This window comes from Petaurus breviceps, unplaced genomic scaffold (assembly GCF_028583685.1).
Source record: "Petaurus breviceps papuanus isolate PSGF00001 unplaced genomic scaffold, PetGlider_PUasm1.0 91041, whole genome shotgun sequence".
In the NCBI taxonomy this organism is placed as follows: Eukaryota; Metazoa; Chordata; class Mammalia; order Diprotodontia; family Petauridae; genus Petaurus; species Petaurus breviceps.
The window spans coordinates 41,803,126-41,830,111 of record NW_027187400.1 but is presented as its reverse complement, the minus strand read 5'-3'; the positions used below and the strand labels follow the sequence as shown (position 1 = coordinate 41,830,111).

Here is a 26,986-nt window from a genome sequence, read left to right as displayed (position 1 = left end):
CTCTCTCCCTCTCTCTCTCTCTCTCTCTGTCTCTCTCTGTCTCTCTCTCTCTCTCTCTCTCTCTCTCTCTCTCTCTCTCTCTCTCTCTCTCTCTCTCTCTCTCTCTCTTTCTCTCTCTCCTTTCTTGTCCCCTCCCATCACACCTGCCCATCCCAGTCTTCTCTCTCAATCCTGCCATGTCTCTGTCTCTTTCCCGTCCTCTTCTGCCTCTCTCCTCATCCCTCTCTGTCTCTGTCCTCCTCTTCCGGCCACAGCTGTATGGACATCCTGGAGCTATCTGAGCGCCTCTCCTTGCAGCGTTTCCACTCCCACACATTGAACCTCTACCGGGCTGTGTGTGCCTTGGGGAACAATCGAGTTGCCCATGCACTCTGTAGCCATGTGGACCAGGCCCAGCTGCTTCACGCCATTGAGGACGCCCATCTCCCTGGCCCACTGAGAGCTGGCTACTATGACCTGCTCATCAGTATTCACCTGGAGAGTGCCTGCCGATCCCGACGCTCCATGCTCAATGAGTATATTGTGCCGCTGACGCCTGAGACCAGCACCATCACACTCTTCCCTCCAGGTCCCCCTGCAGACAATGGGGAGGAGAGCCCACGGCGCCATGGCCTGCCTGGTGTGGGGGCCTCCACTTCTCTGCGTCCGCCTCTCCACTTTTCTCCCCCTTGCTTCGTGGCAGCCCCGATGGGGGCAGGTTCCGCTGAGGCTCCTGCCCGCTTCAGCCCCTCCATTCCTCTGGAGGTGCTCCGTGATAAGGCATTGAGAATGCTAGGGGAGGCTGTGCGAGACGGAGGCCAGCACGCTCGGGACCCTGTGGGGGGCTCTGTGGAGTTCCAGTTTGTGCCAGTCCTCAAGCTGGTGTCCACCCTGCTGGTAATCACCGAGTTATCCACTCCCTCCGTCCATCTGCCACAGATTCTGCCTGTCAGTCTCCCTCCACATTTCACAGCCTCTGACTGAGCAGGAACCACCCACTTTCTCCATCCATCATTCATGTCATCTGTCAGCCATTCACCCTTGCAACTGGCTACTTTCTCCATCCATCAGTCACTCCCTTCCCCTGACAGCTCTTTCTCTGATCGTTTACTCTATTGACCTCTCTCCTTCTAGTAGTTGGGCATAATATCCTCAGGTCACTCAACCCCATCCATCACATACAGCCTTACTACCCACCCAACCCTGGCTGGGTGACTACATGGGGAGAGTTTGAGGGACTGACCCAGGGAGGCGAGCTCAGTGAGGGAAAAGGCCTGAGAGACTTTCCCAGAGGAGGGAAGGCAGCTGGGCCCCCATCAGGATGGAAAGGGGTGGGAGAGGGGAATGGGAAAGAAGTACCGTGGATTATGTGGGACAGGGAGAAGACAGGCCGGGGAAGCAGAGGGGACATGGAGAGGAACATGAGTAACACAGGGTGAGGAAGGGGAGGGAAACTGGCCTCCAGTGGTGGAAGCCTCAATGCCCACACTGGGTGACCGGCTGGAATTGGTCCCACAGGTGATGGGCATCTTTGGGGATGAGGATGTTAAGCAAATTCTGAGGATGATTGAGCCTGAGGTTTTCAAGGAAGAGGAGGAAGAAGAGGAAGAAGAGGAGGAGGATGAAGAAGAGAAGGAAGAAGATGAAGAAGGGGAAGAAGAAAAAGAGGAGGAAGTGAAGGAGGAGGAGGAGGAGGAGAAGGAGGAGGAAGAAGGGAAGGGAGAGGAAGAGGAAGCTGTGGAGGAAGGACTTCTTCAGATGAAGCTGCCAGAGTCAGTCAAGTTACAGGTGGGTCACATGGCGGTCCTGGGGCCCAACTCTGGCCATCTGCTGCCAGGGGGCGCAGGGTCTGGCTGCCCTGTGGGCTCATCCTTTGTCTGGGCTACAGATGTGCCATCTTCTGGAGTACTTCTGCGACCAGGAGCTCCAGCACCGGGTGGAGGCACTCATCGCCTTCTCAGAGCGTTATGTCGACCGCCTCCAGGGCAACCAGCGCAGCCGCTATGGCCTGCTCATGCGGGCCTTCACCATGTCTGCCGCAGAGACTGCCCGGCGCACCCGAGAATTCCGCTCTCCACCCCAGGAGCAGGTGCCTCATGACCTGACCCCAGCTGGAGGACCCCTGATCCTTTAGCCCCCTGTTCTCTGACCCCATCCTTTCCTTCCCACTTCCCTGACTCCTGACCCTCCAGCTCCCTCTTCTCTGGCCCCATTCCTTCCTTCCCACCCTACCCCCCAACCCCTGATTCTTCATCCCTGGGCTCCCAGGCCCTTTACTCTCTGTTCTATGAACCCTTAGTCCAGTGCCTGGCACATAATATGTGTTACATAAATCCTTATTTCCTTCCCTTCTCTTTCCCTTACCCCCACTCCCAATTTTCCACCCCCTGTTCCTTGAATCTATTTCTCCCTTCCCTGATACATGACCTCTGACCCTCATCCCCTGTTCCCTAACCACTAACCTTCTATCCTCTGACCCCTAATGTTCCCTCCACTTCTCCCTGACTCCTTGCCTGCACTCACAACCCTCCAAACCTACTCTGACTTTCTAGCCCCCCTTCACACTCTGACTTCTGACCCTCTAGATTCCTTTTCTCTCACCTCCCTGAGCTCCTACTCTGTGGCCTCTGCCCTTCCATTCAGTCCCTGCCCTCTGACCCCAACCTCTACTCTCTGACCTACCCTCAGCTCCTTACTGTGACTCTGCTCCTCCCTCCCTTGCCCTCTGACCACTGAGCCTCCATGCCCACTCTGGCCTTTTGCCTTCCCTTCCCTGCTTTTTCATCCTTGGTCTTCAAGCCCCATTCTTTGAGCCCTGCCCCATCAGACCTCGCTCTGCTGTCCCACTCTGTCCTCTGACCATTCAGACTCTGGTTTGCTTTCCAGATCAACATGCTTCTGCATTTTAAGGGGGGGGAAGATGAGGAGGATTGTCCAGTTCCAGACGAAGTACGGCAGGAGTTGTTAGATTTCCACCAGGACCTGCTTCTGCACTGTGGTGAGGATGGACACCTTTCCCTAGACCTCCCTCAGCGGCCTCCCCTGGAAGAGCCTGGTTCCCTCCTAGGTCCCCTCCCCCCAGGCCAGGCCAGCTCATACTCTCCTCCTCTCACTAGGCATTCAGTTGGAGGGAGAGGAGGAAGAGGTGGAAGAGGAGACCACACTGGGAGGTCGGCTCATGAGCTTTTTGGAAAAGGTGAAGCTGGTGAAAAAGAAGGAAGAGGAGCCAGAGGAGACCCCTGCTCCAGAAGAGAAAAAGCCTGGTGAGAAGGAAAAACACAGCCCTGCCCTGCCCACAGAGGGGAGGCATGAGCAGCCTGGGGAAGTGCCCAGCCCTCGTGGGGAAACATGGTACATCCAAAACATCGAGAGACACAGCAAAAGAAGAGCTAGCAAAGGGAAGGCAGGGAAGTGGAAAGGCAGAAACAGAAGGCGGTGATAAAGTAGCCGGTGAGAGGAGAGGAGAGGGAGCAAGAATATGGCGACCTGGGGGTGTGGATAGAGAGCCAGTCTTGGAGCCAAGGAGACATGGGTTCAAGTCCTGCTGTTAACACAGCTTGGCCCCTATGCAGGGAAGTAGACGGGGGCTAATCTAACCCTTCTCTGCCCCTTTAGAGTCCTTGCAGGAACTGGTCTCTCACACCATGGTGTGCTGGGCCCAAGAGGACTTTATCCAGAACCCAGAGCTCGTCCGGGCCATGTTCAGCCTCCTCCACCGCCAGTATGACGGCCTTGGGGAGCTGCTCCGAGCCCTGCCCAGAGCCTACACCATATCCCCATCCTCTGTGGAGGACACTATGAGTCTCCTGGAATGCCTCTGTCAGATCCGCTCCCTGCTCATCGTGCAGATGGGACCACAGGAGGAGAATCTCATGATACAGAGCATTGGGTAACCATCCCCTCCTTCACCCATGCCTCCCCCCATCCCCCACACCCTGACCTGCTGCTTTCTGGCCTCTTTTCTCTCCTGAGGCTAGGGAGAAGGGCTGAGGCTGGGATTCCTTGGCTTAGGGAACTCCCAGGTGAGGATATTCCTCCTCCAATGCAGGTTGGCACTTTGTAAATATTATCTCATCTGTCCCTTGTCATAACCCTATCTGCACTCTGCAACAGAAAGTTATCTAGATCACTGAAATGTCATGTGATTGGCCCAGGGTCATACAGCCAGTACATCTCAACAGTGAAGCTTGAACCCAGGTCTACGTGACTCTGGGGCTGGTTCTCTGTCCACAATATTCGGCTGCCTCCCAGATGATCTCTTCAGGCCTTTCTTGCCTTAAATCTATTGTCTTCTGATCCTAGATGGCCCCTGAGATCCTTTCCAATCCCAGATTCTCTGATTTTGTGTGATTTCATCCCTCCCTATCACCGCTGTATTCCCATCCCAGCCTGCTAGCTCTGACTTCTCTCCCTAACTATTTCCTTCTGTAGTGTAGTAGAAAAAGTTGGAGTCAGCCCTGGAATCAGGAGGACCTGGACTGGAATCCCAGTTAGGGGATATTTATTAGTTGTGGATCTTCCTAAACTTCCTTGGGCCCAAGCTTCCTGCTACATAAAAAGGAGATAATAAAAGCATCTACCCCAATAGTGATATAAAACATCCCCAAATAAATATAGTGATGGTCAAATGAGACAGTATTTGCAAAGTACTTTAGAAATTGCCACATGAATATATGTTAGCTATTATTATTAATCATTATTTCCCAGCCTCTGCTACTGTCTTCGGTGGTGTCCAATTTCAGGACTTTGAGGTCCCTAGGAACAGATTCCCTGACCTTTCCTGGCCCTACTTAGTTCTCCTGGGAGTCTGACCCCACCTCTTCCCAGCCTACCCATAACTGACCAGAAAACCATCCCCCCAGCATCCCTGCTTCTTCCTCTCCACCTCATCGATGGTCAGGGAATTGCTGACTCCAGTAACTCCATCTCCCCTTTCTTCCGCAGGAATATCATGAACAACAAAGTTTTCTACCAGCACCCAAATCTGATGAGGGCTTTGGGGATGCACGAAACAGTGATGGAAGTTATGGTCAATGTGTTAGGAGGGGGGGAGTCTAAGGTAAGTCAAGGCTGAGAATATTGGAAAGACAAGTCTATCCAAGTCTGATGCAACAGAGGGAAAAAGGCTTTCATAGCTCAGGGTTATAGGAAAAATAAGATTCTCAAAGGATGGGCTTCAGGGGAAAGAAGGCTCTCAGTCCATGAGACTGGTGCAGAGTGGGGGAAAGCCAGAGCCTGGGGATGTTGGGGGAGAAGCTTCTCAAAACAAGTTGGGGGAAAGAAGACTCTTAGAACTCACAGTGGGTTGACTGTCCTACCTTTAGGAAATCCGCTTTCCCAAGATGGTCACCAGCTGCTGTCGGTTCCTCTGCTATTTCTGTCGTATCAGTCGCCAAAACCAAAGGTCCATGTTTGACCACCTCAGCTATCTGCTGGAGAACAGTGGGATTGGCCTTGGTGAGTTCCCTGCTGCCCTGAGGCCCTGCCTCATCCCCAGGCCTTCCATGTCCCTCTCCAATACTGAGTTGTCCTTCTGTCTCTCCCAGGCATGCAGGGCTCCACTCCGCTAGATGTAGCAGCTGCCTCCGTCATTGACAACAATGAGTTGGCCCTGGCCCTTCAGGAACAGGACCTGGATAAGGTGGGGATTCCTTGGATCAGCCATGTCCTCAACCCTCGTGCTGTGAATTGAGGGATAATATGACTCGTTAAGGAAAGTTAGTCCTCCAGCCAAAGGGGAGATTGGGCTCCATCCTCTGAAAGCCACTAGCCTAGGGGGAAGGGATAACACAGCTTTGTCCTCAGCCAGCGCCTAGTCTTCGGGAGAAACACAGCCTCTGTGTGTAGGGAGGCCACCTAATAAAACAAGGAGATGGGACTCACAGCAACTTCTAGGACTAAATCTGATGATCCTGTGAGAGTTCCGACGTGTCTATGCACATGTGTGTAAGCATGTACACAAATGGGGGCTAGGGGGTAGCCTGGATGACCCTAGGCTTCTCCCCTTCCCTTTCAGGTGGTCTCATACCTAGCTGGCTGTGGCCTCCAGAGCTGCCCGATGTTGCTGGCCAAAGGCTACCCTGATATTGGCTGGAACCCCTGTGGTGGGGAGCGCTATCTTGACTTCCTCAGATTTGCAGTCTTTGTCAATGGTGAGCATGTGGGAAGTAAGGAAACGGCAATCCAGGAGGAAGTTGGGAAGGGCTTGTGTCTGTGTCGGGCCACGAGGTAAGGAGGACGGCTGACTGACCTCTGAGGCCTGATCTTTCTACCCTTCCTGCCTCCCCGGCACTCACAGGAGAGAGCGTGGAAGAGAATGCCAATGTTGTGGTGCGCCTGCTCATCCGGCGTCCAGAGTGCTTTGGTCCTGCCCTGAGGGGAGAGGGAGGCTCAGGGCTTCTGGCTGCTATGGAAGAGGCCATCCGGATCTCAGAGGACCCTGCTCGAGATGGCCCAGGCGTCAGGAAGGACCGGAGGCGGGACCAGTGAGTAACCACAGAATCCCCAAATTAAGAGCAGCTCCCCCATTCAGCGGGTTTGAACCTTTTCTGTGTCCTGGGTTCCCTTGGGAGTCTGAAGAAACCTTCTCAGAATCATGCTTTTAAATTCATAAAATAAAACACACAGAATTACAGAAGAGACCAATTCTATTGAAGTTCAGTTATTAAAATATTTTTTTTTAAAGTTCACAGACTCCAGGTTAAGAATTCCTGGTCTAGTCATCCAGTCCTCCTTGGAAGTCCAAACCTCTCAAAGTGCCTTTGGACAGTGCCAATTAAATCTTTTACTAGCTAGCATTTATGTATTGCTAAAAGGCGTGCAAAAAGCTTTGCCTAAATTATCTCATTATATTTTCACAGCAACACTGGGAGGAAGGATGGGGAAACTGAGGCAAACAGAGGTTGATTAACTTGCCCAGGGTCACACAAGCAATAAACATCCTAAACAGGATTTGAACTCGGGTCTTCCTGTCTCCGGGTGCACCACTCCATCCACTGTGTCATTTCTACAACTTCCGGGCTTCTGCCTGCCCCGATTTAGCCTCATTTTCTCTTTAGTCTTCCCTTCTCTTCTACTTTCCCTCCTTCCCCAGGTTCACTCCCATTGCTTAGGGTTACCTGCCATTTATACTCTATACATCTTGTATGGATTCAGTTGTTTGTACATTTGTCTCCCCCATTAGTCTGTGAACTCCTTGAGGGCAGGAATTTTTTTTCTTCATACAGGCAGTGGATAGAACTCTAAGCCTAGAGTCAGGAAGACCTGAGTTCAAATCCAGCCTCAGAAATTTCCTAGCTGTGTGACCTTGGGCAAGTCATCTACCCTCTGTCTACCTCAGTTTCTTCATCTGTAAAATGGGTAGGCTAGGAAGAAGGTGGGGTCAGACTCTTGGGAGAGGTAAGTAGGGCCAGGAAAGGTCAGGGAATCAGTTCTTAGGGACCTCTAAATCCTGAAGTTGGCCACAAAGAGAGTAGCAGAAGCTGGAGGATACTAATTAATAATAATAGCTACCTCCCAGGGTTGTTGTGAGGACCTCATAAGATAATATTTGGAAAACACTTAGTGCAGTGTTTGGCACATAGTAGGTGCTTAATAAATGTTTGGTGACTAACTAATTGACTCTTCCCTCAGCCATGGGGGTGAGGATGCCCCTGAAGAGAACCGTGTGCATCTGGGAAATGCCATCATGTCCTTCTACTCAGCCCTGATCGACCTGCTGGGACGCTGTGCTCCAGAGACTCACGTGAGTGTCAGGGCACAGGGGCCAGCTGGGCAAGGATCATACCAATGGGGCTGGAGGGGAGGGTCAAGGACTGGGCGTCTCTGTTCCCTTCTTTATCACAGCTGATCCAGGCTGGGAAGGGAGAGGCTTTGAGGATCCGGGCCATCCTGCGTTCCCTGGTGCCCCTGGATGACCTCGTGGGCATTATCAGCCTGCCCCTTCAGATCCCCACCCTGGGGAAAGGTACAGGGCTCAAGGGAGGGGTTGATTGGAAGCAAGACCTCTGGGGATCAGGGACTTGGGAGACAGTTGAAGTGGATGGAGTCTAACAATGTCCCCACTGGGCACCTTTGGCCAGAGGGGACCCTGGTGCAGCCCCGGATGTCTGCCTCCTTCGTACCCGACCACAAGGCCCCCATGGTCCTCTTCCTGGACCGTGTCTATGGCATCGATAGCCAGGACTTCCTACTCCACGTGCTTGATGTGGGCTTCCTGCCTGACATGCGGGCAGCTGCCTCCCTGGACACGGTGAGTGATGTGCTCCATACCCCACCCCCAGATCCCCCAAACACCCTTTTAGGGAATGCCTCTCCTGTAACACCCCATAATACTCCCTCAAATAAAAGCCCAGGATAAAACCTCCCATAGAACACCCACATATACCATTCTCTTTTATAATAACCCCCTATGTGACACCCTCACCATAACTCCACCACCACCACACAGCAGCCCCATAGAGCCTTCCCACTGAGCACATTCTGTATAGCATTTTTTAAATATTTGGCATTTTATATCACTTTCATTTCTCACTATAACTCCCCTTCCTCCCCCTTCCAAAGAGAGTTCATTATAATAAAGATTTAAAAAAAAACAGTTTAACAATACGTCAACCAGATGAAACAGTGTATGAAGTACTCCCCACCTATAGTCCCATACACCTTTACAATGAGTGGAAGGAGGTGCATTCTCCCATTTCTTTGGGGTCAAATTTTAACATTAAAAAACTATTTTATTGATACCTTCACCCCATATTACTGTCACTTGCCCCTCTTTCAAAAGAACCCTCCCTTCTAACAAATAAATACCCAAGGAAAACCAATCAATACATTGATCACACCTGACCATGCACACTTCATTCTGCACCACTACCTCTGCCAAGAGGTGGAAGTCATGTTTCCCTGTCTGTCCTCTCAGAGTTCTGTTATTTTATTTCATATTGTTGTGGTTATTGTATAAATTGTTCTCCTGGTTCTGTTTACTTTCCTTGGCATCAGTTCATCTGAATAGCGTTTCCACATGATACCCCTGGCTAACCCTCTTCAGCCAACACTGCTGTAATGGTCCCAGGTCTTGCTCCATTTAGTTCTGCCTATATGACCCCCCACCACCATATTAACTGCCTTTTGTATTTCAGCACCTGCATGGTCTATTGAGTATCCTTTCCCCATGTAATATTTGATAATATTTTTAATATTATCAAAATTAATAATAATATAATTGTAATATCTGATAATATTTCCATTTGAACTCTCATCTTAACAGCCTCTAACAGAACTTCCCTGTACATTAGCCCCCAAAGATCCCCTCATTCTACTCTTCCCCCTCCCCAGTCAGTAGCAACCCTGGGCCAGTGAGGGATGGGGAAGGCTCCAGATTAAACATGGCTCAGTCCCTTAAATGTCAATGGGAAAAGGGTTGGACATGGGGTCACAGTATCTGCATTTGAATCCCAAACCCAACATATTTCTGGGCCTCGGTCTCCTCATCTGTGAAATGTGGGAGCTGGGCTAGGTGACCTCTCCCAGTTGTCAACTGTGACCCTGTGCTCCCTCAATGTCCTTCAGGCGGCATTCAGCACCACGGAGATGGCCCTGGCCTTGAACCGCTACCTGTGCACAGCCGTGCTCCCCCTCATCACCAAGTGCGCCCCACTGTTTGCGGGCACTGAGCACCGTGCCATCATGGTAGACTCCATGCTCCATACCGTGTACCGCCTGTCCCGAGGTCGCTCCCTCACCAAGGCCCAGCGGGATGTCATTGAGGACTGCCTTATGGCACTCTGCAGGTGTGCGGAGGGGAGAGCCTTCTGCTGAAGGGGCCATGAATGTGGGTGTGAGAGGAGGGAGAAGAGGCAAGGCCAGAGCGCCTGGGGAGGAAGCAAGGGGACTACGGCCTGGGCTCCCAGTCCCAGCCAGAGGGACAGCGATGGGGAGTGGTCCGAGAGGGCTTGAGCTGGAGCCAGGAAGATTTCAGTTTTAAATGCCCTCCCACCCCCACCCCCACCACCTCTGCTGTGTGACTTTGGACAAATAACCTCTCAGAGACTCAATTTCTCCATCTGTAAAATGGAGTTAATACTTTTAATGCCTTCTTCTGAGACTGTAAGTTATAGGACCCAATCAGCAGAGAGAGGTTTCACACTAGGAGTTCCTCACACTGATGAAATCACAGAATGCCCAATACATAGCAAGCGCTACATTCATGTTAGTTAGCACCATCAGCAATATTACTATTGTCCCTGAAAAAGTTCCTACCTCATGAGCTAGTGGGACTCAAGTGAGAGAGCCTCTATATGACTATATACTTACTAATTGTTATTATCCATGAAGAAAAATCTCCTGCTTCCCAGCGTTAATACAAGTCTCAAGTGAGAAAGCCATACTTTGTCATTGTCACCAGGGTCACTGTGATGATTTCATTGGTATAGTGAGTGAATGATGGAGTCCCTCTCCCAAGGCAAATAACCCCCCATCCTTCTCTTTATTGTTTTTATGAAATATTACATTTAAATTAAATTTATTTTTTCTTAATTACATGTAAGAACAATTTTTAACATTCTTCTTCTATTGTTATTTTGAGTTTCAAATTCTTTCCCTCCCTTCCTTCCCTCCCCGCTCCTTGGGAAGGCAAATGACTTGGTATAGACTCTACATGGGCAGTCATGCCTGAGCAATGACTTCCCTGGAGTCACCCAACCCTGAACCTGGTCTTCCCATCTCCAGAGCTTGCTCTCTTTAGAACCTCCTTCTCCTCAATGGTGACCATTCCTACCATTAATGCTCTCATTAATACCAACTACCTTTGTCCCTGGCCCCAGGTACATCCGTCCATCCATGCTCCAGCATCTCCTGCGTCGCCTGGTATTTGATGTGCCCATCCTCAACGAGTTTGCCAAGATGCCCCTCAAGGTGCCTGGGCTTGGGGAGTGGGAGAGGGAAGGGAAGTTGTAGATGGTCTCTAATCAGCACGTATTCCAAATTGGTATAGGGATAGGGAGTGGTCCAGTGGACCCATGATTTCATTGGTCTACTCTAGGGGAACTCCCAGGTGAGGAAATTCTCTCTATCAGTGGAGATTGGCACCCTCTCTCTAACCTGTGGTCTTAAAAAGCTGTCCAGAGGTATCCAGCCAGTGTGCCAGAAGTAAGATTTGCATCCAGATTTCCCTGGCTCCAAGGCCAGCCTTCTATGTACCATCTTATATCTCCACTTATCAACAGCCCAGATTCTCAAGTGAACATATCCATTTATTAAATTCCAACCCCATACATATGGATGGTGCACCTCTGGGTGCTAAGCTCTATACTGAGTGCTGGGGGAAATGTGAAATGTGGATAAGACGTTAGCCCTGTCCTCATGGTGCATAAACTCCACCACAGATAGACATGGGAAAGATCAGTGTAGTCCCAACTTCTCAAAGAAGGTGGCAGGGAAAAGAGAAGGATTTCAGTTGGTTTTAAAAAAATTTTTTTTTAATTTTTTACTTTGTTTTCATTTTTTAATTTAATTTTAAAATTTTTACTTAAAATTGTTTTACTTTAAAATATTTCTTCTTGCCTCCTTTCACCTCCCCATCCCTATTGGAAAAAAAAGAAAACAGAACCCTCGTAACAGATATGCATGGTCAAGCATAACTAATTTCTACTTTTCAAAGAACAGGGAGGAATTCAGCAGGGGGAGGGAGGGTGCTCCAGGCAAAAGGTACTTACTATAAGCAAATGAGCAGAGGTGAGCAGATCGTAGGGCATTTTCAGTGTGTTAGGAGGCAGAGGCAGAATGCAAGAAGGGAAGTGTGGTGTAGTGCATAGAGTGCTTAACTTAACATCAGGAAGGCTCAGGTTGAAATTCTGCCTCCAGTACTCTCTATGTCCCTAGCAAGTCATATAACCTCTATGGACCTCAGTGTCCTTTTCTGTAAAATCAAGGCAGGATTGGGCTTCACCTGCAAATCTATGCTCCTATGATCCTCTGCATGGGTCTGCAAAGTCAGATTGGCACCATATTGTGGCAGGCCTTGAATGCCAAGTAAAGAAGTCTGAACTTTCCCCAATAAATGACATGACCAGCTCTTTGTCCTCTACTCCTCTTTCCTCAACTAAAATTCTCATTTTCATGACCACTTGTACTTGTAAAGGTGAATTTTGCCTTACTTGATTCGGCCCCATGTTCTAAACTGTCAAGGTCTTTTGGATGTGGACTCTGTCTTCAATGTTAGCTCTCCCTCCATCCATTACACCATCTGCCAATCTGATAAAAAGTATCATCTCTTCCTTTACCTAAGTCACTGATTTAAAAAAAAAAGACAGGGACAAACACAGATGATCCCTGTGGCCCTCCACCAGAGATCCCTTCCATTAATGCCTAATTTTGAGGTCCAGTCATTCAACTAGTTCTAACTCTCCTTAATTTGCTTGTCAGACTTAAATCCATCTATAAGCATTTATTAATCAACTATTCTATGCCAGGCCCGGGGCAACCCAAGACAAAATGAGAAACAGTTCCTGCCCTTGAAAAGTTTACCTTCTCCTGGGGTAGAGGACACATGTGCAGATAAACATGTCCATAATCATTTGGACAGGGAGAGTACAGAGAGGTGGGGCTCAGGGAGATGCAGAGGGAGATTTTCATGCATCTATCACTAGACCCCATCCCCTCATGTTGGCCCAGCCTCTGGTGTCCAAGTTGTGCCAGGGAGGCCACTAGGGAATGCCCCAGTGCGTGGAACACGGAACCTGGAGTCGGGAAGAGCTGAGTTCAAGTCTGTCCGGAGACCCTTACTAAAGTCATGCCACCATTGTCTGCCTCCGTTTCCATATTTGTAAAATGAGGATAATAGTACCTCACTCCCAGGGTGGTTATGAGGATCAAATGAGAAAATATTTGTAAAGCACATGGTACAATGCCTGGCACATAGTAGGCTCTTATAAATCCTTCCTCCCTTCTTTCATTCATTCCTTTCTTTTTTTGTTCCTTCTTTCCTTCCTTCCTTCCTTCCTCCCTCCCTCCTTCTCTCCTTTTTTCCTTCCTCTCTAGCTCCTGACCAATCACTACGAGCGCTGTTGGAAGTATTACTGCCTTCCCACAGGCTGGGCCAACTATGGGGTCACCTCTGAAGAGGAGCTGCATCTGACTCGCAAGCTTTTCTGGGGCATCTTTGAGTCGTTGGCCCACAAGGTGGGGCCCAAGAGGGGAGGCCAGTGGGCTGGGAACAGGTGGGGGTCTGAGCTGTGGGGGCATCTGAGGGCACAGAGAGGCCAATGGGCTTGGAGGCCATGAGGAACCCTAAACTGTGGAATGGCAAGGACCCCAAGATGTGGGGGTATGGTGAGGGGGAAGGCAGTGCTCTGGGAGTGACAGCCCTGAGTTACGGCGGGATTCAGAAAGAGGCAAGAGTTCTGAGGGCAAGGTGGAGAGCAGTGGGGACCCAGAAAGGCAGCCCCCAAGAGTCCTAGAGTTCAGCAGGTCAGGAGCATGGAGGGGGATGAGGCCCCTGAACTGTGGGGGTGCAGAGAAGAAGAGAGGATGTCCATCAGGTATGAGGAAGTGGGAGCATTTGAGGGTTCAGCCTCCCTGGATTGGGAGGAGCCACAAAAGAGGGAGTATTTGACAGTCTTGGAAATTTGAACATTTAGGGAGTGGAACATTCGGGGCTGTTGGATGTGGGAATTTGAAGCTGCTAGGCCCCAAGGGCTCAACATTCCCAAGGTGTTGGGTGGTTGCCTCATGCTTGCTGTTGGGGTATGGGGTGGGGGATTCTCAGGGAAGAGGCAATGCATCTGTTAGTTTCCAAAGCTGGAGGGTGTGGGGATGGGGGTAGGCTTTACTGAGTGGGCTGGGGATTCGGGGATCCTGGATGGAGGGTAGAGGGCATCTCAGGGAGGTCAGGGCTCAGGCTTCCCCCTCCCAGCACTGGGCAGGTCTGGGGCTCCAGCCTCACAGTGACCCCTTGGACACCCACAGAAATATGACCAGGAGCTCTACCGCATGGCCATGCCATGTCTGTGTGCCATTGCTGGGGCCTTGCCCCCAGACTACGTGGATGCCTCCTACTCCTCCAAGGCTGAGAAAAAGGCCAGCGTGGACGCTGAGGGCAATTTTGACCCCCGGCCCGTGGAGACACTCAAGTGAGACTCACTGAGGCATGGAAGGAGGAGGGGAGGCCTTGGGCTGGGAGTGTAGGGGAAGAAAAACAGGGGCTGGGGGCATGTCTCTGAGCTTCTCAACTCCCTCCAAACCCCATCCCACTTACCATTCCCTTCCCACCCTCAGTGTGATCATACCTGAGAAACTCGACTCCTTCATCAACAAATTCGCAGAATACACACACGAGAAATGGGCATTTGACAAGGTGCTGGCGACAGGTTTTCTCCAGACCCCAGAAGCCCCCAGAGGCTCCTCCACCCTCCCCCAAACCCTTCTTCCACATCCCCTCTGTGTTTCTCAGTAACCCCTCAAACCCCACTGGGACCCTCTGATCTATCAGGGATTCCTTAAGGTCTTCCCTGGGACTCTTCCCCATGCCCCACCCAGTTCCTTTTCCCTAGGACCCCAAGACAGGGGAAAGAATCAGGGATCCCTTCCAGGATGTGCAGCCAAACAACCTGCCCCTCCAGCAGACTCCCTCCTCAGGGCCCTGGGCTTCCAGTGGACAGAGGCTGGGGCTGACATCGGTCCTCTTCCTACAGATTCAGAACAATTGGTCATTTGGGGAGAACATTGATGAAGAACTGAAGACCCACCACATGCTTCGGCCCTACAAGACCTTCTCAGAAAAGGTGCGCAGCTCCCCACCCCTAACTCAGGCCCTGGCACCCCAGTCTTGGAGTCCGGGTGCCAACCTTCACCCCTGCTCACCCTCTTAATGACGCCATTCCTGCTTCCATATTCAGACTCTCCCCCACCCCCAGCCAGTAACACTGAGCATGAACTCAGCCCCCCAATCCTGTTTGGGGGAATCTCCTTGGAATGGTCTCTTGCCTGTGTAACACCACTTGTCTCTTGGGACCGGCTCCTCAGATCTTTCATTTCTCCTGTCCCAGGGCCCCTAGGATCCAGCTCCCTCCCTTCTAGCTCCAGACACCTACAATCTCTGACCAAGATCCCCACTGTTCCAGGATTAACATGTCTCAGATTTTCTATGTTTTCCAGGGCCCTCAATTATTCCCAAGAACAGGGGTGCAGATGGGAGGGTGAGAATGACAGATTGGGAGGGGGAGGTAGAAATCAGATCATGGATTAAGAGTTGGAAGGGAATTTAGGGGTCCTGATCCAGCCTAGGCCTAGAAGAGTGACATTATTTGCCAAGGGTTACATAGATAGTAGAAGGCCTAAGCTTCAGACCCAAGCCCATATTCAATGTTCTTTACATTACCCTCATGCTGACTTACAAATAGCGGTTAAGGTACAGACTGTCCAGATGTCTCACCCTCAAACCTTCTCCCAGCGTCTTCTGGAATGGCAAGCAGCTGGGTCTGGTCTCTCTGAGCTCCTCTGGTGGCTCCAGCGCTCACCCATTTCTGCTTTCTAGTTGAGAAATGCAACCAACCTTGGTTTCTTATCCTGGGACCTTGGGCTCATGGATCTCCCTCTCCCCACCACAAGACAGTCCCTATACTGTTCTATTGATCACATGCTTTCCTCCTCCTTCACCTCTACCCCACACCAGGACAAGGAGATTTACCGGTGGCCCATCAAGGAGTCACTGAAGGCCATGATTGCCTGGGAGTGGACAGTGGAAAAAGCCCGTGAAGGCGAGGAGGAGAAGGGAGAGAAGAAGACCAAGACCCGCAAGATCTCCCAGAATACTCCAGTAAGGGAGTAGAGAGCTGGGCTAAGAGCTAGGACATCACTGACTCATCCCTCCCTGGCCCTGAGTATCCCTTCTCTTCCATTTTTAGGCTACTTATGACCCAAGAGAGGGTTATAATCCCCAGCCTCCAGACCTCAGCTGCGTCACCCTGTCCCGGGAACTGCAGGTGAGACTCCCCAAGTCCCTTCCCAATGCTCCTGAGTTCTGGCTGCACCCCCCTGTTGACCTCTGTCTGTACCCCACTTTCCCTAATGAGTTCTAGCTGTACCTCCCTAACCCCTGTGATGTCTGGCTGCATCCTCACTCATGAGTTCTGGCTACCCTCGCCCCCATCCATCCTTTGTCCCCAGACCTTAAGAATAGGTATGGGGGTGGGGGGCAGCTAGGAGGCACAGTGAGTAGAGCACTGGCCCTGGAGTCAGGAGGTCCTGAGTTCAAATCTGGCCTCAGACACTTAACACGAAAACCAGCCCTATGACCTTGGGCAAGTCACTTAACCCCAATTGCCTTCCCAAAAGTAAATAAATAAATAAAATTTTAAAAAGAATAGTTATGGGGCCTATGTCTAGAGACAGAAGTTTTGTTGTTAGGACTTTGTCCTTGAGGGAGGAGGGGTGGGAAGACAAGGTGATGCTTCTAGGCACTAGACCTGTGCCTATGAAGCCAAGACCTCACTGGGCAGCTTCTGAGATTGGTGTTTCCCTCATGCCACCTCCCTCCAGGCCATGGCTGAACAACTGGCTGAGAATTACCATAACACATGGGGGAGAAAGAAGAAACAGGAATTAGAGGCAAAGGGTGAGGCCCAGCCCTGGGGCCCCTTCCCCCAACTATCCCTTGGGGAGGACCCTACTCAGGCAACCCCCAAATCCTCCAGCTTTGAGAATGCCCAATCCTAGGGACCCCCACTCTCACTCTGAGGACTCCCCTGATTGTCCCTAGATCTCTATTTCTAGGGATCCCCACACTCCCTGGGATAGACCTCACTCTGAGGACTCCAAATCACCCCTAGATCTCCCACTTCTGGGGATCCCCAGTCCAAGGAGGGACACCCCCTGGCTCTGGTGACCACCAACACCCAGAACTGCCCAAATTTGAGACCTTCTTAGTGTTCCTTGCCCTGGCCCTTTCTACTCCATCTCTCCCACATGAGCACCATCACCCTCCAGGTGGAGGCACACACCCCCTCCTGGTTCCCTACGACACACTGACGGCCAAGGAGAAGGCTCGAGACCGAGAGAAGGCCCAGGAACTACTCAAGTTCCTGCAGATGAATGGCTACGCAGTGACACGGTACATGTGCAGACTGGGGGGGGGGGTGGGGGGGGCGGGCGGGGGGGGGGGGGGGGGGGGGGGAGGGGGGGTGGGAGGGGGTCAGGCTGGGGGAGGGGAGGCTGGGGGGCCCTGATTGACTTTTTCCCTGCTCTTCTGCACTCTGCCAGGGGGCTCAAGGACATGGAGCTGGACACATCCTCCATTGAAAAGAGATTTGCCTTTGGGTTCCTCCAGCAGCTTCTCCGATGGATGGATATTTCACAGGAGTTCATTGCCCACCTGGGTGAGCCCTACCGAGCAATTTCTTTATCCCCAAAGCATCTACTCCCCTCTCAACACACATACTCACACACATGCACACACTCACACACACTCGCACACACACACTCACACTTGGCCTCTAGAACCTTCTTGGCCCCTTCCCCACCCACAGATCCACAAGAACACTGTCCACCCAAAGACCTCCCCAGAAGTGTCCTCCCAGACCTCCTACTTACCCTCTTCTTTCTCACCTCCTACCCCTCCCCACACACACACAGAGGCTGTGGTGAGCAGTGGAAGGGTAGAGAAGTCTCCCCATGAGCAGGAGATCAAGTTCTTTGCCAAGGTAGGTGGTCAGGGCTGGGCTGGGCCAGAGAGTTGGGACCAGCTCTGGGGCTGTGTCCAGGCTGCCTTTCCCTCACGCGTCTCTCCCTGCTTGCCCACCAGATCCTGTTGCCTCTCATCAACCAGTATTTTAACAATCACTGCCTCTACTTCCTGTCTACCCCAGCCAAGGTCCTAGGCAGTGGGGGCCATGCCTCTAACAAGGAAAAGGAGATGATCACCAGGTGTGTGCCTTAGGGTGCCCCAGAACCCTGACCCCTGAGCCTAGCCCCCTCCCAGCCTCTTGCCCTGTGCTCCTAAAGAATCCTGCCCCCCCACCCCATCTCCTGCATTCTAGGATGCCCTGACTTCCTCTCCACCCTCTGGCTTTGGGGATTCCTAAGGGGCAATAAGACCCATCTGGCCCTGCTGGGGCTCTGTGAAGACCCAACCCCTCAATTTTGAGGGACCAACTCTACCTATGTCCTGAGTGCCAGGCATTAGCTCCTTATCCTCTCATGCCTTCTCACCTTCTTCTCTCCGTACCCCACACCTCCCCTCTGTCCCTCCTGCCCTCCCTTATCCTCCTGTCCCTTCACTCCTATCCCTCTCTGCCCTTGTCCCCCATCTTGCTCCCCACATCCCTCGTGCCCAATGCCATCCTCTCCTCTTCTGTCACTCTCACTTCCATCCTTCCACCCTCTTGTCTCCCTGCTCTCTGTTCCTCCATGGCTCCTTCCTCTCATCATTCCTCCTCTTGTCCTTTTATTCTCTCACTCCTTCCTTTTCTCTGCTGTGTGTCTTTCTCATCCCTGTGATTTATTGCCTTCCTATGCCCCTTCTTACCATTCCCCTTTCCTGTCTCTCCTCCCTTCTATCTTGTCCCTTACTCTTTGTCTCTTTGTCCCCTTCTCCCAATCCTTCCATCCCAAACTTCTCTCTTTTCTCTGCCCTCCATCCTTGTTTCCCTCCTCTCTCCCACTCTTCCTCCATCCCCATATCCCCTCATTCCCCATCTCTCCATTCCTCCATCCCCTATTTCCCTCTGTCCTTCTCTCCAGCCTGTTCTGTAAACTCGCCGCTCTGGTCCGGCACCGAGTCTCTCTCTTTGGTAAGAATTCTTCCCTTCAGTGTCTCCCCTTCCCCCATAATCCTTCCCTCCATGCTTCCCCACCAAATTCCTCTCATTCTCTCATCCCCACCCCAGCGGGGACCCATATTCCACTTGGGAATGGAGGACTGGGGAGGCAGGTATGGGAGTCAGTGCTGGGGTCAACAAAAGGGCCGTGCTCTCCCCATTTCCTCGCCCCATCCCATTTCCTCTCCCCTCCAGGGACTGATGCTCCAGCTGTGGTCAACTGTCTGCACATCCTTGCCCGGTCACTGGATGCCAGGTGAGACTACATCCACCTGACCCCCCTCTCCTAGGCCTCCTGATCCTGACCCACAGAGTGCCCTGTCAGAGAATCACTTCCCGCCAAGCCTGGCTGCTTCTGTCCCTCCATCCCTCTGTCATCCTTTCTGCCCCTCATGCATCACTCATCCTGAGGAAAGCACCACAGAGGCAATCTGGTCCAAGCCTGACTAGGGAGCCCCTCTACAAAGTCCCAGAAAAATGGTCGTCCAGTTTCTGCTAAAGACCTCAGACTGGGGAGAAGCTCTAAGTCTGCCCCAACATCAGTCCTAAACCTGACTCCTTAGGGTGGCTGTTCCTGAATGTGCTAGTACTCAGGCCAAGCAAGGACAAGCCTCAGCATCTTGTATGTATGTGGTAGGCTTCAGATACTTCAGGATGGTCATTGTGTTCACACACACACACACACACACACACACACACACACACACACATCCTCTCCAAGGCTTTCCTACTGCAGGCCAAACACCCCAAATTCCTTCAACCAGTCCTTATATGGTAAGCCTGAGATTCCTTCCAACATCCTGGCTGCTGTCCTCTGAACTCCTTCCAGAGCATGTAAATAATCTTGCTCAGATGCATCGGCCAGAATGGACTGCGTGCCGCCCTCCAGATGTGGTCTGGCCAAGGCCAAGGCCTGGGGGACCACTGCTTCCTCTGTTCCGGACCCGATTCCTCTCCCAGTGGGGCCTTGGGTCACGTTAGCTTCTCTAGTGGCTGTTTCCCCCTGTTTATTCCTGCTAAGCCAGCAGTCCACTCAGACCTGCAAAATTGCCATGAGAATTGTGATGTGGTACAGTCAAAAGAACAAGGGCCGCTAGGGGGCGCCATGATGCTGGGCTCGGAGTCAGGAAGACATGTACCTGAGTTCAAAATCGGCCTCAGACACTCACTAGCTGTGTGACCCTGGGCAAGTCACTTCACCCTTTTTGCCTCAGTTTCCTCATCTGTAAAATGAGCTGGAGAAAGAAATGGCAAACCACTCCAGTATCTCTGCCAAGAAAACCCCAAATGGGGTCAGAGTCAGACACAACTGAAAATGACTGAACAACAACAGGCAAAAGGGCACTAGGTTTGGAGTCAGAGGGTTTGGGTTCAAATCCTGCTATCTTTATGATCTTAGATGAGTTACTTGGCTACAGTAGGCCTCGGATTCCTCATTTGTCAAGTGGGGCCTAAGAGTGCAGACCAGATAACTTCCACAGACCCCTCAAGCTCTCATTCCATGATCCCCCGATCATTCCTCATCTGCCTCCACCCCTTTAGATTAATTAGCCTTCCCAGTACTTTATCATCAGCAAATTCGATGAGTGAAATGTTGGACAGAGCCCTGGGGCACTCCACTAGAGACCTCCTTCCCAGTAGAGTCTGTTCATTCAGTCAGTTCCAAATCTGGCTGACCATCCTACCCTCTAGCCCATATCTCTCCATCTCATTCACAAAAATAACATTGAGACATTTGGTCAAACGCTTTGCTAGAAATCTAGGTAGGCTCCATTTATGACCTTCCCTTAATCTGCTCATTTAGAAACCCCAATAGAAAAGGAAATGAGGTTAATTTGAAGTGACTGGTTTTTGACGAAACTCTTTATAGAGATTGCCAAGGTCTCCAGGAGACTGACCTGGGCCATAGTTCACATGAGTTTTTCCCAAGCTGCCCCTCAGAAGTCTTGGCTTCTGTCCACTCGGGACCTGAGAACCTCAGAATCCCAGCACCTTAGAACCGGGGGTCACCTTGTCACTGTTCATGGATAGGAATGGCCTCTATGAGGTCCTTGTCATGTAACTTGTTCTTAGAGACATCCTGGACATATTTGGAGGGTGCCCAGGGGAGGAGAGATTAGACTTGTTCTGGTTGGCTCCATCAGGCAGAACCAACTAGGAAAGGTGAGAAGTATACTGGGCATGTGGAGAAAGGGACGGGGAGAATTCCTTTCAGGGATGGATGACCCACCTAATCCTTAGATTCTGCGATTCTATAAGGAACGGAGAACTTGGGCTCTCTCTCTCGAGGCAGCCTATATCATCCTTTTTTTCTCCCTCATTCTTCTTTGTGGACCCCTGAGCCTCCCCCTGCCTCTCTACCAAGTCAGGGCCAGAGGTTGTGAAGGTCAGCCTGCCATCCCCACTCCCTCCTTTGCCCCCATCCCCAAATCTCACTCATTCTCCCAAGCCACTGTGGCCCTGTCTTGGAACTGAGATAACTGAAGTCAACACAACGTACCCAGGCCCATCTTGCCCCCTGGATCTCTATCATTCTATTAGGTGGTCCTGGCACCCCTCCTCCAACTGCTCCAAGGTAGAGGATGGAACTGGACCCTAAGACCAAAGATTTTGAAAGCTAGCCTGACCCCACTAATCCTTCCTATTTCCCTTGAAATCTCCCTTATTCTCTCTCAGGAACTCCAAGACCCTGGTTCTCCCCTCAAAACAGGACTAGAAACTGTGAGAGTGAAATTGTGCATCTCTGGTCTACAACAGTGAAAAGAGAGTGGAGTGCTTGATCTGAGGCCAGGAGGCTGGGCTGCTACTTCCTACCCCAGTGACCTTGAGTGAATCATTGGCCTTCCATGCTCTTTGCTTTCCTAATACCCACGAAGGGAAGGTTAGAACAGAACAGCCATTCCCAAATTTTAGGTCTCAGGATCCTTTTATGTTCTTCAGAATTATTGAGAACAACCCCACCCCTCAGAAGAGCTTTAGTTTATGTGAGTTACGCCTATTGATATTTGTCATAATAGAAATAAAAATGGGTACATTTTAAAAAGATGCCTTTATTCGTTTAAAAATGAATAAAAACCCATTCCATGATAACATAAATAGCATGTTTCTAATAAAAAAACAAAAAAAATATTTTGTGAGAACGGGACTGTTTTATATCTTTTTGCAAATCTCTTTCACGAGATTTGCCCTTAATAGAAGACAGCTGGTTTCTCCTATTTGCTTGTGCATCGAATCTCTTTCAATGTGTTGCTTTAGTGGAGATATATGAAGGATAATAATAATTAATAATAATAATAATAGGTAGCGTTCATATAACACTTTAAGATTTGCAAAATGCTTTAAAATATCATCTCATTTGAAGAACACTCAGCCTCACACAAATATGTAGTCAGCAAAGGGAGGAGTATTTTAATAGGCAAAAAATGTCTTAATATTACTATGAAAATTTTTGACCCTGAAGTCTCCCTGAAAGGGTCTGGACCACACTTTGAAAACTGTTAGACTAGATGACTAAGACCATTAGGTGGCACAGTGATTAGGATGCTGAACCTGGAGTCAGGGAAACCTGAGTTCAAATCTTAACTTACTTATTAGCTGTGTGACCCTGGTCATTTAACTGCCACCTGCCTCAGTTTCGCAATTGGTAAAATGAGGGGTTGGACTCAGGGACCTCTAAGTTCCCCTCCAGTTCTAGTGCCCAGGCCCCTGGGTCTTCCTCCATCTCCCCCGAGCCCTTTCCTGTTCCCCCAGGACCGTGATGAAGTCAGGCCCTGAGATTGTGAAGGCTGGACTTCGATCGTTCTTTGAGAGCGCTTCAGAGGACATTGAGAAGATGGTGGAGAACCTGCGCTTGGGCAAGGTGTCCCAGGCCCGGACCCAGGTCAAGGGTGTTGGCCAGAACCTCACCTACACCACCGTGGCCCTGCTTCCTGTCCTCACCACCCTCTTCCAGCACATCGCCCAGCACCAGTTTGGAGATGATGTCATCTGTAAGGGCAGCCCCAGCTGGGCCCTCTGAATGGGGAGAGACCCAGGGCCTGAGCATGGGGTGCAGGCTAGAAGGCTAGTGTTGGGGTGCCAGGGGGCAGGAAGACTTCTCAAAGGAGGCAACAGAATCCTGCATGATAGGGAAGGCTGGGGATTGGAGGAGAGCACTTCGAGGAAGGAGAATAGAAGAGAGACCTAGGTTCAAATCCTGACTCTACCACCTCATTTATAAAACAAGGGGTTTTATCTTCTGGTTCCAGAGTTAGGATCCTAAGACCTTATGAGTCCTGCCTAACTTTAAATCTTTAATCACATGACCCATGATTCGATGTCTGACTTACCCCTTCCTCTTGCTGGGACTCAGTTTCCCCATTTGTAAAATGAGGGGTGTTTGGAGTCAATAATTACAAAATTGTGGGGTTTTGAGTGGGAAGGACCCATGAGACCATGTAGCCCAACTCCCTCATTTTATAGCTGAGGATTCTGTGGCTGAGGGAGGAGAAGAGACTGGTCCAAGGTCCCACAGGCAATAATCAAACAACAATGGGACATTTTGAACCCGGTTCCGCCTGCTCCAACAGTGCTCTTGCTGTTGTACCACCCTACCCCGCTTGTTTTGGAGGGGGAGGAAGGCCCAGGGAGAGTCTTGCAAGATTTGATCCTGGTCCTCTGAAGCTTTGCCCTGGCCCGTGGGGCCACGCTCCCCATTGCCTCTTGGTCTCTGAGGCCCATTCCAGCTCAGAGACCCAACTGTTCTAAAAGAATTCAGTGGGAAGGAGAGGAAGCCTTGGTGATCTCTGACCTTTGCCCTTGTCTTCCTCCATCCCTCCCCTACAGTGGACGATGTCCAGGTCTCCTGTTACCGGACACTTTGCAGTATCTACTCTCTGGGGACTACCAAGAATTCCTATGTGGAGAAGTATGGAGGGGCTGGGAGGGGCAGAAAGATTAGGGCTGAAAGGGTCACTGGAGAAAGGACAGGACTTGGAGGGGAGATGGGGGCAGATTGGAGGGAAAGGGGAAAGTTAAGGGCTTCATTGAAGGGGCAGCTGGATAGCGGGGAGTCTCACGGCTGGAGAGGGATGAAGGATAAGGGGAATCTGACCATGCTCCTACCTTCCAGGCTGCGTCCAGCCCTCGGAGAATGCCTTGCCCGTCTGGCAGCCGCCATGCCAGTTGCCTTCCTTGAACCCCAACTGAACGAATACAATGTCTGCTCTGTCTACACCACCAAATCTCCCAGGGAACGTGCCAGTGAGTTTTGGGGCTCACCTCTGAGTGATGTGAGGGGAGGTGGCCCTGAAATTTAGAGAACCAAAGTTGGGGATGGGGGTTGCTCTGAGGATAAGGGGACTTGAGGGTCCTCTGATGGGGAGATAGATACACTAACGTAGGAGCTTTATGGGATCAGGGTAGAATGTCATGGGGTAGGTTTGGCAGTCCTCTGCTTCTGGGGGGCTGCATTGGGAATAAGGAAAATGATGAGCTTCAGAGACAGTAGAGTGAATAGATTTCTGAAAGTGTCAGTCCTGGTAGCTGATGGAGTTTAGTAATGCCCTTAATTCTGGGATTTGATTGAGCTTGTGGTCCATTAAGACTACCACCCCTCCCACCCCAGATCTTTTTCTTTGATGCCTGAAAAAGTTGTAGGGATATTAGCTCCATATGTGTTCAGAGGGTATTGTGGATGCAGATTTGGGCAGCAGTGAGAGAGACTGAGCTTCCAGGACCGTGGAGCTGAAAATTCCATTGACCTCTGCCTCGGTCAGACCACAGTTCTGGGTTTAAGGACCTCAGTAAGATGACAAGTGGGACAAATGGCTGAAGGAAGGCAGCCAGGATGGTGATGGCCCCATAAAGCCAGGGTAAAGGCACTAAGGGTGTTCAGCCTGGAGAAGACTCAGGGAAACCTGCACGCAGATATGAGAAGGGTTGTCCTATGGAGAAAGGATTTCACTTGTTCTGGGTGACCAAAGAGGAAAAAAGTTAGGGGTGATGGGTTTGAATTGCTAAGAGGTCAAGAAATATTGCTAACCATTAGAGCTATCCCAAGGTGGAGTGGGCTACTTTGGGGGAAAGAGAGCCCCCTGTCATTGTTGGTCTTTGAGCTAAGACTAGAGGACCACTGGTAAGGCAGATGAAGATTCCTTTTCAGTATCCCAAGGTTCCTTTTAACCCTGAGATTCTGGAATATTCTGTGACACTAGGCTTGGGGCCCAATGGGATAGGGATCATAGGGTTTGGGGGAGCCCCCTGAGTTGGTCTCATACCCTGCCCCAGTCCTGGGCCTTCCCAGCTCTGTGGAGGAGATGTGCCCAGATATCCCGGACCTGAAGCAGCTGATGGCAGACATCGGGGGCCTGGCCGAGTCAGGAGCCCGCTACACAGAGATGCCCCACGTCATTGAGGTCACGCTTCCAATGCTCTGTAACTATCTGCCCCGATGGTGGGAGCGGGGCCCCGAGGTACCTTCCTCACAGCCCCCAGGAGGCCCCCCACCCTGCACCGATGTTACCTCAGACCACCTCAACTCCCTCCTGGGAAACATTCTGAGGATCATTGTCAACAACCTGGGCATTGATGAGGCCTCGTGGATGAAGCGTCTTGCAGGTGTGTGGGGATGAAGCTTCTGGCAGGTGGGCATGAGGGTGGGTTTGAGTTGGGGAAAGGGTAAGAAAGTACAGTAAGGACAAGGTCCTAGGGAGCTATATGTTCAAGGGGCAGGATCCCTATGGATCAGAGGTGGAGTCCCACAAAAACTATTATCCTCATGACTATGAGAGGGGATCAGAGTCCCTCAAGAGCCACATTTTGGAGTAGGGATCCACAGAGTCTGATAGAAGGGGAGTAGGGATTTCAAACAGCCAGAGCGGAGATTCAGGGCTCTCAGGAATAGTCATTTAGAGTTGGAGTGTGAAGCTGAGGGATCTGGGAGCTGGAGTCTTCCCAAGAGCTGAGACAAAAGGGACAGGAATATGAGGGTGAGAATTGGGAGCTGGAGTCCCCAAAGACTAGTAAAGGGGGTGCAAGGGGTCTCCAAGGACTAGTGATAAGGAACAAGGTTCAGTAGAAAGACCACTGGGTTTAGAATCGGAAGTCCTGGTTCTGATCCTTAAAGGCTTGTGTGACTTTGGATAAATCACTTTCTCTCTCTGGATCTTCTTAAAACTAGACAGTTGCAAGAGATGGTCTCTGAGGCTGCTCTCCAGCTCAGAAAGCCCACTCCCCTAAGGGTAGGCTCCCAAGACCCTGGGGACCAGAATTTGGAAGGTTCCTAAAGGCTTGGCAGAGAGTGGAGTCTCCAGTGACTTGGCTAGGAGGTCAAGGACCCTAGGATAGAGATGTAGCTTCCAGAGACCCAGGGGTGCTGACCTCCCCCATTTCCTGTGCACCCCCAGTATTTGCCCAGCCAATTGTGAGCCGGGCCCGTCCTGAGCTGCTCCGGTCTCATTTTATCCCCACCGTGGGCCGGCTACGGAAACGAGCTGGGAAGGTGGTTGCCGAAGAGGAGCAGCTACGGCTGGAAGCCAAGGCCGAAGCGGAGGAGGGAGAACTCCTGGTGCGGGACGAGTTTTCCGTGCTCTGCCGGGACCTCTACGCGCTCTACCCCCTGCTCATCCGCTATGTGGACAACAACCGGTCAGTCCCTCATGGTCCGCTCTAGTCCCGGCACAGACACCCGAGGGGGCGGGACCAGACCCCAGGCCCTGCCAATCACACATTTCTCTTTCCTTGGCTGTCGTCAGTGACTTCTCTAGTCATTAGATAGGTACCACCCATTTTTGCCCAAGAGAAGATCAGACTTCTGGGTTCAGGTGATCTGAGTTCGAATCCCAGTGACTCTGAGCAAGCCCCTTAACCTTTCTGGGCCTCTGTGTGCTTCGGGCCTGTTGTTCTCATCCTCAGCCTTTGTGGTCCGCGTTCCTCCATAAATCCTCAGGTGAGGGTCTGCTGAGGCTGGGAGGCCCTCAGACTCACTTAGACTGTCCCACCCATTCGATGCCACCTAGGCAGATCTGCAGTGAAAGGCCCCCGGGATCTGTGTTTGGTCCTCTGCTCTTTAACATTTCTCATCGTGGGTGACATGCTTATCTAGCTGCAGATGTCACCAAAGCCATCCACTCTTGCCCTGTGACCAGCCCACCTCCTTTTCCAGACCAACAAACCTTGGGTGATAGCCCTGAAACCAATTCTCAGGCACGTCATCACTG

At 51.2% G+C, this 26,986-nt stretch overlaps 1 protein-coding gene across 1 annotated transcript in view; it reads left to right on the top strand.

Moving 5' to 3' along the window:
* Nucleotides 1–26,986, top strand: part of RYR1 (ryanodine receptor 1) — a 91,334-nt gene that overhangs the window by 34,299 nt on the left and 30,049 nt on the right. Inside the window, exons 35-68 of the mRNA XM_069078519.1 lie at nt 255–876; nt 1,498–1,767; nt 1,868–2,068; nt 2,866–2,977; nt 3,096–3,242; nt 3,595–3,868; nt 4,924–5,038; nt 5,304–5,436; nt 5,526–5,620; nt 5,996–6,131; nt 6,278–6,464; nt 7,612–7,723; nt 7,825–7,945; nt 8,061–8,230; nt 9,547–9,767; nt 10,800–10,890; nt 13,015–13,155; nt 13,942–14,105; nt 14,251–14,329; nt 14,667–14,756; nt 15,647–15,790; nt 15,879–15,956; nt 16,513–16,588; nt 16,960–17,083; nt 17,233–17,348; nt 17,605–17,672; nt 17,774–17,895; nt 18,712–18,761; nt 18,984–19,044; nt 22,539–22,777; nt 23,613–23,694; nt 23,899–24,029; nt 25,056–25,385; nt 26,174–26,414. Of these exons, the coding sequence (XP_068934620.1) occupies nt 255–876; nt 1,498–1,767; nt 1,868–2,068; nt 2,866–2,977; nt 3,096–3,242; nt 3,595–3,868; nt 4,924–5,038; nt 5,304–5,436; nt 5,526–5,620; nt 5,996–6,131; nt 6,278–6,464; nt 7,612–7,723; nt 7,825–7,945; nt 8,061–8,230; nt 9,547–9,767; nt 10,800–10,890; nt 13,015–13,155; nt 13,942–14,105; nt 14,251–14,329; nt 14,667–14,756; nt 15,647–15,790; nt 15,879–15,956; nt 16,513–16,588; nt 16,960–17,083; nt 17,233–17,348; nt 17,605–17,672; nt 17,774–17,895; nt 18,712–18,761; nt 18,984–19,044; nt 22,539–22,777; nt 23,613–23,694; nt 23,899–24,029; nt 25,056–25,385; nt 26,174–26,414 (5,343 nt within the window). The remainder of the gene's footprint in view (nt 1–254; nt 877–1,497; nt 1,768–1,867; nt 2,069–2,865; nt 2,978–3,095; nt 3,243–3,594; nt 3,869–4,923; nt 5,039–5,303; nt 5,437–5,525; nt 5,621–5,995; nt 6,132–6,277; nt 6,465–7,611; nt 7,724–7,824; nt 7,946–8,060; nt 8,231–9,546; nt 9,768–10,799; nt 10,891–13,014; nt 13,156–13,941; nt 14,106–14,250; nt 14,330–14,666; nt 14,757–15,646; nt 15,791–15,878; nt 15,957–16,512; nt 16,589–16,959; nt 17,084–17,232; nt 17,349–17,604; nt 17,673–17,773; nt 17,896–18,711; nt 18,762–18,983; nt 19,045–22,538; nt 22,778–23,612; nt 23,695–23,898; nt 24,030–25,055; nt 25,386–26,173; nt 26,415–26,986) is intronic.